Source organism: Haemorhous mexicanus, chromosome 16, assembly GCF_027477595.1.
Source record: "Haemorhous mexicanus isolate bHaeMex1 chromosome 16, bHaeMex1.pri, whole genome shotgun sequence".
NCBI classification, from domain to species: Eukaryota; Metazoa; Chordata; class Aves; order Passeriformes; family Fringillidae; genus Haemorhous; species Haemorhous mexicanus.
The window spans coordinates 12,871,401-12,882,517 of NC_082356.1; the positions used below are offsets into that span (position 1 = coordinate 12,871,401).

At 51.1% G+C, this 11,117-nt stretch overlaps 1 protein-coding gene across 1 annotated transcript; it reads left to right on the plus strand.

The window, feature by feature from the left end:
• The first annotated feature begins 2,234 nt into the window (after window positions 1-2,234).
• On the plus strand, window positions 2,235-5,310 carry LOC132334964 (serine/threonine-protein kinase pim-1-like). The gene is given in 7 exon segments (XM_059861085.1): window positions 2,235-2,379; window positions 3,222-3,769; window positions 3,855-3,905; window positions 4,117-4,486; window positions 4,713-4,889; window positions 5,149-5,273; window positions 5,275-5,310. Coding segments are annotated over 7 exon segments (1,452 nt in total).
• The last annotated feature ends 5,807 nt before the right edge of the window (window positions 5,311-11,117 follow it).

The following is an 11,117-nucleotide window of genomic DNA, read 5'->3' on the forward strand; positions in this document are numbered from 1 at the left end:
CATGAATCCGGACATGGATTCTCCAGTTCTCTGTTGTTGTAAGGTTCATCAGCTGTCGCAGACTCTGGGTTGACAGTTCAGTGTTGTAGTGTTTGACAATTGTATGATTTCAGATGTGTTATTGGTTATGTGTATTATCTAATTGATTTCTAATTGCTGTCATTTTACATTTCCCTATGCAATTGCATAGAGACTGAAACAGAGTTGATCAATGTTTTATTTTCATATCAGGATCCATTCTTCACCTCCGAGATTTTGAGAAAATCCTCCAGTCTCTTCGGGGGTGTGGATTTGTTTGTGTTTTAGCAGGTACAAAAGTCCAGGTGAATCTCAGTGAAGAATGTGAAACTCCATCCAGTGCAAGACAATGCTGACAAGAAGCGTGGGCAAGAAAACGCTGACCATTCCATAAGCAGAAAAGAAGATGTAGAGATGTGGACTGCACAGAGATTCCAACCCTTGTGTTTTGCCCACAGAAGACTGTGGACTTTGGGTCTCTTCATGGGTGTGGGAATCAGTGGTGTTGTAGAACTGTTGTTAGATGATTGCTTGTTATATTTTAGTAGGGCTTTTAGTTCTCTTGTTCATTGCGCCATGCATTCTTTTGTGTATATGGCGGGTTGTCAACCAAGCTGCCAAAGAGGTCTTCTTGGTGCAAACAGAAGGGGGAGATGTCGGAACTCAGGACATTCCTTTGGGAGTCCGGAGTTTCCTGAGACCCTTGCCAGGGGGCTCGGAGACCCTGGCACACAGCCCAGAACACCAGTGGGTTCGATTATGAACCACGGAATAACTTGTCACCTTTATAGAAAGAGATAAAAGCCACAATAGTGTAAATAGTGTAAGAATAAAATAATTACAGAGTCTAAATGTAGGTTTTAGGATTTTTGGTATAGGGGTTTCTGGTGACAAGATGGAGGGATTTGGGCGTGTCTAGCCTTTCTTCTTCTTCTCTACCTCCATCTTGTCTGGTGATGTTGGCACTTTTAGATTGGTCTAAAGTAAAAACTCACTATCTAATATAGATGATAGGTATTGGAAAATAACTGTAAATATTGTACACGTAGTTTGTAGTATATAAAGATAACACCGCCCTGGAGGAAGGGGGAGTGCCTCTGGCTGTCCTGCCAAACGGATCTCGGCTGGACAGGGAGAAAGAACTTTATAGATAAGATGCAATAAACAATCTTGAGACCGAAAAAATGAAGAGCCCTGACTTCTTCTTCAAGCACCGGGCTGGGAAAAGAAACTTTCGAACTTTAGTCGGGGTCACTCTGACCAGCTAGAAAGAGAGACCCCGGCAATTCTGAGAAATTTAGTTTTTGGGATTTTTAGTATGTTGTGGATGGAAGCAAGATGGACAGCACAGGTTGTCATCCTGGGTTTCTTCTTCATGCTTCTTCTTCCTTCTTCTTCATGGGTTTGGGTGGCTTTTTGTAATATGGCAGAAATTCTGCATTGCAGACTCTTTGGGATCTGTTATTGGGTTAAAAGGGAAAATAATCTAGGTGTGAGTTCTTAATTGAATAGTTTAGTCTTAAAAGACCTTGGAACACGAGATTGTTAGCCATTTTGTGCCTTCTAATGAAAAGCTGCTGAACTCATATTATGAGACTGCTTTAGTGGTAAGAAATAATGAATACTTGATTCCGAACATGAACTACTGTCTCAAGTCCCGTTCAATCCAGAGCCAGTGAAACCGACAACTGGTACCCCCACACCTTGAGGTAGTGCCAAGGCAGAACTTATTCATGCTCTTTTCTCCTGGTGATTTTCTAATCCTGTCCAGACTGAGAGAAAAGCTGTGCTGGTGACAAAAGATTGACCTTGGAATCCTCGGGCACTTTCTGGGTGGGTGTTTGAATCTGCTTTTCCAGGGCCTTGGGCTGAGCAGGGTGAGGCCAAGGCCTGGGGCCCTCCAGCTGGCACCGGGCAGTCCCCGGGGCAGCGGCGAGGGGCGGCACTGAGGGGCAGCACAGGGTGCATTTCCCCTGAGCGGGCGGGCGAGTGGCGGGGAAAGGTGCCCTGGGCACAAGGGCAGGCACAAGGGCCCCGGCTCTCTGCAGAGCAGGCAGCCCATCGCCAATCGCTGCTCCCAGAGCTGCTGTCAGGGCCGTGTCTCCTCCCCGCCGCTGACCCTGCACCTGCAGTGCTGCGTCCGGCTCTGCCGAGCTCCCCGGCACAGATGGCAAGGACGTGGACACGCTGCAGCAGGGCACAGGAGGGACAGCGAGATGGTACGAGGGCTGCAGCTCCTCTCCTGCAAGGAAAGGCTGACACAGCTCGGCTTCTTCAGCCTGGGAAAGAGACCGAGGCTTGATCCACCTGTGGCCTTCCAGTACCTGAGGGCAACCTACATGAAAGCTGGACAGGGACTTTGTACGAGGGCAGGAAGGACAGGACAAGGGAGAATGGATCCAAAAGGAGAGAGAATAGGTTTAGGTAAGGGATTCAGAAAAAAGACTCTCCTGGAACAGGTTGCCCAGAGAAGGTGTGCATGTCCCATCCCTGACAGTGTTCAAGGCAGGCTGCATGGAGCTCTAGACAAGCCGGTCTGGTGCAAGGGGTCCGCAGCCACAGCAGGGGGGTTGCAGCCATGGGATTTTTCAGATCCCTTCCAAGCCAAGCCATGCCACAACTCCATGATTCTGGGATACTTCCCCTCCTCATCTTCTGGCAGGAAAAGAAACTTGGCCCCAAGTTCCACACCATGTCTTTTGGCAGCGTGCAACTGTCTCAACAGAGGATGAAAAGAGATGACATTACTGACATGATTTCCCTTTTCTACTTGAAAATTAAATGCTCTGCTCCTCTCCACTTGTGCATAATTGTCAGAAGAGGCAATTCTTCCCCATTAAATGCTTCGTCTCACGCAAAGAAGAAAGAAGCCACAAGCTAACACTTTTCTATATTGCTACATTGGGTTTTTTGGCTACTTCTCTAATAGGAATGACTTTGGGGTGTGATTTGTTTGTTTCTCTCTTTCGTTCCTTGGGGCGCGCGGCGGCTCCTCCGTTGGGTTCACGGGGGCAACGGAGGAACGGCCGCAAGCTCCGGCGGCTCCGCAGCAGCAGCAGCAGCAGCAGCAGCAGCAGCAGCAGCAGCAGCAGCAGCAGCAGCAGCAGCAGCAGCAGCGCTTCTCTCGATCGGTTTTCCGCTCGACTTTCCACTTGCTCCCCATCCCGTCCCGTCCCGTGCCGTCCGTGTTCCGCCTCTCCCAGGCCGGCTCATGCCACGTCCCGCAAGGCGCCCCTCGGCGGGGCCGCCCCGTGCCCGCCCCTGCCCGGCCCGCCGTGGTTCCGCCTCCGCCGGGCTCTCTCCGTACTGGCTGTGGCGCCGCTGGAAGAGCTGTTCGCTCTGGTGCTGGCGGAGCAGCACGGTCTTTTGGCTCCGCCTGGCGCGGGCTCTGGCCCAGCCCAGGCCGAGGCCCCGGCACCGAACGAAGCCCCTGCCGCGGTTCCGCCCGCAGCCGCCCCGCTGCCGCCCGGCTCCCGCCCCGTGGCCGACGGAGTTGCCGGCAGCTTCCCCGCTCCAAGCTCCGCCGCTCGCAAGCACGGCCGCCGGCCCCGAGCCGCCGCAGCCCAGGGCGGCTGGGCAAGCAGCAGCGCGCCGGGCGGGCGGGTGCCCCGAGCAGAAGAGCGGGAGCGCGGTGCTGCCCGCACGGGCGGAGAAGCCTCCCCTAGAGCAGCTCTACAGGGAGGGCTCGCTGCTGGGCAGCGGCGGCTTCGGCAGCGTTTACTCCGGGACCCGGCTCGCCGACGGCGCCCCGGTAAGAGACGGGGCCGGTCGGAGGGGGGCGGCGGGCGGCGGGCGACGGGCGAGGAGCTCAGCCCGCCGCTCACCTTGGCTCGCAGGTGGCCATCAAGCGAGTGTCCGTGGGCCGCATCTCGGAGTGGGCGCGGCTGGTGAGTGAGCGGGGCCAGCGGGAGGAGCCGGCGGGGCGTGCCGGGCGGGGTGAAGGCAGCCGGAACGCTGCGAGGGGAGCGAGCGTGGAGTGAGCGGGGGCCGTGCAGCACCCCGGGCCGGGCGATCGCGAGCAGTGGCCAGGCCGGGCAGGGGTTGCCCGAGGCGTGGCGCAGCATCGGCCCCGCTGACGGCATCGCGGTGCCCCCGCAGCAGAACGGCGCCCTTGTGCCCCTGGAGCTGGCGCTGCTGTGGATGGTGTCGCGGCCTGGCTTCCGCGGCGTCGTGCAGCTCCTGGACTGGTTCGAGGTGCCCGAGGGCTTCGCGCTGGTCATGGAGCGTCCGGAGCGCTGTCAGGACCTCTGGTACTTCCTGCACGAGCGGCGCTTCCTGACGGAGCCCGTGGCACGGGGGCTGTTCCGCCAGGTGCTGGAGGCCGTGCGGCACTGCAGCAGCTGTGGCGTCCTGCACCGCGACATCAAGACCGAGAATGTCCTCATAGACTTGGCCACGGGCGAGACGAAGCTCATCGACTTCGGGTGCGGCACGATCCTCCAGGACACGTTCTACACCCAGATGTCAGGTGAGTTCAAAGTTGGGGCCCAGCCGGGCAACGGAGGTTCCCCCCTTGGCTGGCAGAGGGGGAAGAGGGAGGGAAGGAAGGAGGGGGAATCCTTCTTCAGCCAGCTGCAGCCGAGTTGCTTTTTGGCAGGGCAGGGGCTGGCTGTTGTGGAACGGGAGCTGGCTGGGAGGGAGGGAAGGAGGGAGGGAGCAGGATATGCCTGATGAGCTGCGCCTGTGTCCCATAGGAGCGCCAGAGTACAGCCCACTGGAGTGGATCCTCTTTGGCTGCTACCATGGCCAGCCAGCCACCATCTGGTCCTTGGGCATCCTGCTCTATGAGCTGGTCTGCGGGCACCTTCCTTTCCACACCAAGGAGGACATCGTCCGGGGCCAACTCTGCTTCCCCATCTGGGTGTCTCAAGGTGGGGGTGCGCCTTCAAGGCACGAGGGGAAGAACAGGGTTGGGAGGGGCAGCTGGCACAGAAGCGTCCTGCTCTTGTAGCTGGTGAGGAGGTGGATCTGCTGGGCTTAGCTGGAGGAGGTGGCACCTGTGCCTCTGTGCTGGCGTCCTCTGCAAGAGAGGATCGATGGGAAGCTTTTGGCTGCAGCTCTGAGCACTCCTGGTGTGGCCTGAGCACTGTGGAATGTGGGAGAGCGGCAGTTTCTGGTTTCTCTCCACAGAGTGCCAGCACCTCATCAGGTGCTGTTTATGCATGGACCCCACTGACAGGCCGTCCCTGGAGGACCTTTTTGAGCATTCTTGGCTGCAGGAGCCCTGCCTGACCCAGGAGACAGCAGAGCTGCATGCCTGTGCACAGTATGATACAGAAGCCCAGGAAGTAGCAGCAGCACGTGTCTCATGGCGCTGGAAGAAAACCCCAGAGTGTTTCCCTGTGGCGCGGAGGAGAGAGCGCAGCCAAGGAGATGCTTCCATTGGTCCCCAGCGAGCTGTGGAGGGAGCGGCTCCAAGCTCCCCGTCCTATTGGAGAAGTGGTGGCAGTGCAGTGAAGGTGCCACGGACTGGGACAGGGGAAACATCCCCCTGCAGCTCAGTGGCATCGTGATGTCGCTGCAAGTTGAGGCACAGCCGGTGTGTTCTTCTGGAGCACGACATGGAGCTGGGAACACCATCCTGGAGCTGGCCGCTGGTGGGACAGAGCCGATATGCTTTGGCTGTGGCCCCTGCCTGGAGGACACGCTCTGTGCCCCGATGAAATCAAGATGAGTCCCCAGCCAGCGCAGGGGTGGGGGGATGCTGGGGCTTCCAGGCAGGGCAGGGCTCGGCCTGGCCACATGTCGGAGGTTCCCCACTGGGCAGCGCTGGGGAATATTAATTTTTCTGCTGGCCCCCGGGCTGCTTTTCGTGGGACAGGGGAAGGAAATTGTGGAAAGGGAACCAGCTGCTGGCTTTGCTGACAGCTTCTGCCAGCCAGCCTGGCAGGGGCTGAGGCGGGGGCAGCCAGCCTGACAAAAGAGTCCATCCATGTGGAGGGGGGGTGGCAGGGGCGGGGGGGATGGATTCCGGAGCCGTGCCTCAGCTGATCTGCTTTGCAGGCCCTTTAGGAAGGGGCGTGTTTACGGGCAGGAAAGGTGGGGATTTTCCCCATGCATGGATGGGTTTAATTCTCGCATGGAGTGATCAGACCCTCCTCAGGCCTGTGAAACGGTGACAGGCTTTGTGCTTTTTCTTGTTTCCAGGCCTTGTTTTGAATTGACTTTCATGCAATTGTTCTCTCTTTTTCCCAGGAGGATTACACCTGTTTCCCGGACTGGACGGGGAAGTGCCTGCAGCGTCCGTGGAGCGTGTCCAGTGCCAATGCTACCGCAGGGGCCACCATCTGCAGGGGACAGCCCCTTCCAGAAGGACAAGGACCTGGTGCAGGATCGGCTCCTCTCCTGGCAGCAGCTCTCCAGAGGTGGGCACCCGGCTCCACAGCTCGGCTGGCAGAAGGGCTCTGAGCAGGCAGCAGCGGGCACACGGGCATTCTGCTCTTGCAGCTCCTGAGGAGTTGCTGTGCCGTGATTAAGCAGAGGAGGTGAAACGTGGCCTGCCACGCTGCCCTTCTCTAAAAACAGAGAATGGGTTGGGAGGTTTGGGCTCTGAGCACAGCCAGCAGCCTGGCCCAGGTACAGGCCGTGTCAGGACAGGGGGACAGGAGCCTGCTGCGACTGACCGTGGCTCTCTGGTTTCTCTCCGCAGGCTGCCAGCACCTCATGCCATGGGAACGGCACCCCTCAGCCTGCCAGCCTGGGAGGACTGGAGGGCAGCCCGTGTTCATTTGCTGTCAAAAATAAATTGGTTTGGTTTTTTTTTGTCATCGTCATGATCAGAGCGTTTCTTTCAATCCTTTTCCAAACTTTTGGCCTCTTGTGATAAATGGATATAATTTGTGCTAACAAAATTGTAATTATATCAATATTTTTGGAATATAATTGGAAAGATACATGTGATTCATGGTATGAAGCAGATGGGTTTCTTTGTAGATGATACATGTGGGAAACAGGATACAGGAGATTGGAATTGGCCTTGATGAACAAAAGTTAGGAAGACTCCCAAGTCAGAATTGGCATCAAGACAAAATTAAGACAACTCCCAGGACAGGATCGGCCATGACATGAATAACGTTGGGACGATTCCAGACTGGGAGTCTAAAAGAGTGTTCTTTTCTATAAAATAATAAGGCTTAATTGGAGCATAATGCTTACTTACATAACACAGGACTTGGGGCACATGCACAACCTGTCAGGTTATTCAGAGGACAGTGAGGAAGACTGTCGGCCTTCCTCCAGGGAGAGCCCCAGAGAGCCAGAAGCCCCCTTAGCTACAGTGGGAGCATGTGCTGTGAGTGTGGTGATGTCGATTTCAAGAGTCAGAAACAGGAGGAGATTTACAGGAAAATATTGATGAATATGTATTAGCCCACAGTACATAAGTTGTGTTTGGATCCTTTTGCCTTTTGCACGTGAGGCAGGGTGGGAAGCCCTCCCCATACCCTGATCGAGCAGTTTTGGTTATGCTTTATCCAAACCACTGCCAAATTTCCTTTTTGTAACTACTGGATTCTATTTGATTGTATTGTTTTATCTCAGTTAAAACTGCTGCTTAATTTTAAGTTTGTGGTTTATTAAATTAGACATATGGGACCCCATATATAACATCAAGAATATGACTTAATAGTTTACAAAACCAAAATGAATATTATTCAGCTAAATTAACAAGGAATAGAAAAGCATTTGAGACTTAATCACAAAGGATAAAGTTACAGAAATTATGATACTTGATTAAATGAATATGTTTTAACTTAATGAGTTAATAGCTCAGTCTGCTCTGGCTTTTGATCTCCTCCCCAGAAGGGGAGCAGTTCTTTGATCTCCTCTTCACGAGGGGCACAGTCTTTAGGGTTTGATATCAGCTTGGCAGGGGGTGTTGTTTTTTGGATGATGATGACTGCCAAAAAGCCCCCTTAAATCCCCCCCAAAACCCCCAAATCCCCTAAACCCCCCACCAAACCTCCCCCCAATCCCCTCAGGATGAATTTTTCATTCATTTCAGGTAGTTTTAGATGGATTTGGGGGATTTTGGTACCTTGTGGATGCTGAAGTGGGCATAGGATTCAAATCCACTCAAAATGCCCCCCTAAAATCCCTCCAAATCTCCCCCAAACCCCCTCAGGATTGATTTGGAGGTAATTTTGGGTTAATTTCAGGTAATTCTGGGTTGATTCTGGGTGGATTTGGGGTGGTTTTGCTACCTCCTGGACACAAAATTTGGCATAGGATTCAAACCCAGACAAAATCCCCCCAAATCTCAAAACCCCACAAATTTTCCCCCAACTGCCTGGTTGTTGGGTCGACTTTTTGTGAATTTTGGGTTAATTTGGAGGAAATTTTCGGTGGTTTTAGTATCTTGGGGTGCCCAAGAGGGTAAAAGATTCAAACCCAGCCAAAATCTTCCCAAATCCCCTCAAAACTCCCCTCAAATTTCCCCCAGAGCCCCTCAGGATGGGTTCTGAGGTAATTTTGGGTGGATTTGAGGTTAATTTTGGTTCCTTTTGTGAAGTGGCGAGGGTCCCGGGTGCAGGGCTTGGAGTGGGGCTGAGCAGTGAGGCAGGAAAGGGGGGGAAGGAGGGAGGTGTGAAAACCCCCCTGAGGATCCCCTGATGGGGACACCCCTAAAAAGTTTTGTGCCAGGATTGAGAAAAAAACGGAACCTTTGGTTTTATCTGTCTTCAGGCTGTTGTTTATTTTTCTCTTACCAAAAGTTCAGCACGCCGTCTGCACACCAGACTTAGCGTACAAAGAGAAGGCACCAAAAGTCATAGGACACACAGGTTCAAGGTCTTTTAACATAATTTTGCCCAATTAACTCTTAGAACACATTTTATTTCTACCTTTCTACCAGTAATTAATTCTTTGTCTGCCACTCAGCATCTGCATTGCAGCTCTTTCCAACCAATCACCCTGTGCTCCCAACACAGCAGAAAATGGAGGAGATGAAGAACAAGAAGGAGATCAGGCAATGCCCAAAATCCTCCCTTCTATCCACCCTCAGACTAAAAACACAAAGCTCTCAGTTTTTCACCCTGTGATAAACTACACTACTCTCTATTTCACACACTCGTAGATCCCACTTCTTTCCAAAGTCCTGGAAGCTTTCTCCATGGACAAAAGTTAAAAGCAGTGTTCTCCTGGGGATAAGGACTTCTCAGGACAGGCAGGGAGACATTCCCTGTGCCCTGGGTTCCAACAGCAGGGGGAAAGGGGAAGTTGGGGACAGGAAAAGAAGGACTTGGGCAGGAAAAAGGGGAACCTTAAACAGTGTGGTAAGCGCCATTTCTAGAGGGAGGGCCCGGGACGGCACGGCCGTCACCTTCCCGGGTAGGTGTGGATACACAATCCAGGTAAGATTTCCCATGGATCCGTCTGGGTCAATCTCAAATGGCCATCAACATATTTCAGTCATCTGTAAGTTAGTATTCCTATCAAATGTGTTTCAAATCAATAGAATTTCAAACCTTTCCTCAAAGTTTATATACCTAGATTTAGTATTTCTGATCTCGATTAGATGAAAGGAAGACATTTTTTGCTGTTGGGGTGCTGGAACGCTGCTTCGGGTTGCCCAGAGAAGTTGTGGATGTCCCATCCCTGAACGTATTCAAGGTCAGCTTGGATGGGGCTTTGAACAGCAACGAATGCCACCCTTGATGGTAGATAAACAAAGCTTGAATATAGAAGAGACTCAGATTGAGGTATACGAACAAATTTTCTCTCAGCTCTTGGGGTAAATTCAAAGTTGTACAAAATTGCATTTCTCTGTGATTTTCACTACTGTAACAGAAAGCTTCATGAAAACTGTGCAGAAGATATCACATTTTAAAAGCGATAAGAACTACAACATCAAACACATGGGATGGGTTTCAACATGGGACGCTCTCTGAGAGAAAATCTCTGTATTTCAACACTTCATCCCAATCATTAGGATTTCAAGGAGTGCCAAAGAAGGCGGCAAAATATCCTTCAGGACATTATTTACTGTAGTTCAGCCTGGCCATTAGTTGGAATTGGTGTTTGAACTAATGTAGACGTACCACACACACTTTCCATGCACTGAAAACTTACTGTTTACAATGAATAAGCAATGAGGATCAAAATTGATTGAAAGCATCTTAAAAATGTCAAGTATTTCACTGTAAATGTTCTATGATCAAAATACTTATTCCTCCTTAGTGAGGGACAAATAAATTCTTCCATACCATGATGGTTAAAAATTGTCTAAACCAATGTTTTCTTCTGAAAAGACATCATCAATTTTTTCTATTTTTAGAAGAAAATATTCCTAGATATAGAAGAAAGGAATTTTAAAGAAACAAATGAAAGGAAAATATTCTGCAAACAGAATCCAATGAAAACCTGTGTTTTAAATATGAGGTAGATATTCCACAGAGTTTTTGTACCAGATATTTGAAATAGTGTACCGGCTATTTTGTCCACAAAGAGAGCTATTTAGCATTTCAGTCTTTTCCAAGGTGTTCATGATCTGCTATGCTGATCTCTGTGCATGCCTAGGTGTGTGGGGAAGGTGGGGCCATGTGAAGAGGAGTGTCTATGTTTGCTTAGCACTCGGAGTGGCAGATTCATGCCTCAGCTCCATCATTTCTTTTAGAAACTTCCCCGAGAGTGGATATGAAGTTTCATATCCAAAAGAGATCAATTCCCAAGTCATCCATTTTACTCTACCTTGTAAATCACATGTTTTGTTGCATATTTTATCAAATAGACTTTCAAGCCGGATGGAGGAAGGAGAATGTGGAGAATCCCTCCAATGTCTTGCAACTTTGACGCAAATAGATTTTCAAGAAAATCATCATTTCTCTTCTAAATACATCTGGGACAGGCATGATGGTGGTGTCAATCTGTTGAAGTTTTTGTTGCTGGGGGAAGTTGTACGAAAGGACTGGTTTTTACATTGACCAGTTACTGAATCAAGTGCATGAACACATTTGAAATTCAACTGGGGTTTCCTTTTTCTAGCAGACTACTTCTAGAACTAGCTAGCAGACTCAAGATGACTCTTTTTCTCTGTTTTTGTTTCTTTCCTATTTTCTTGCTTTCTCTGCAACTGTCTACACAATTTTAGGACTTTTTTCCCA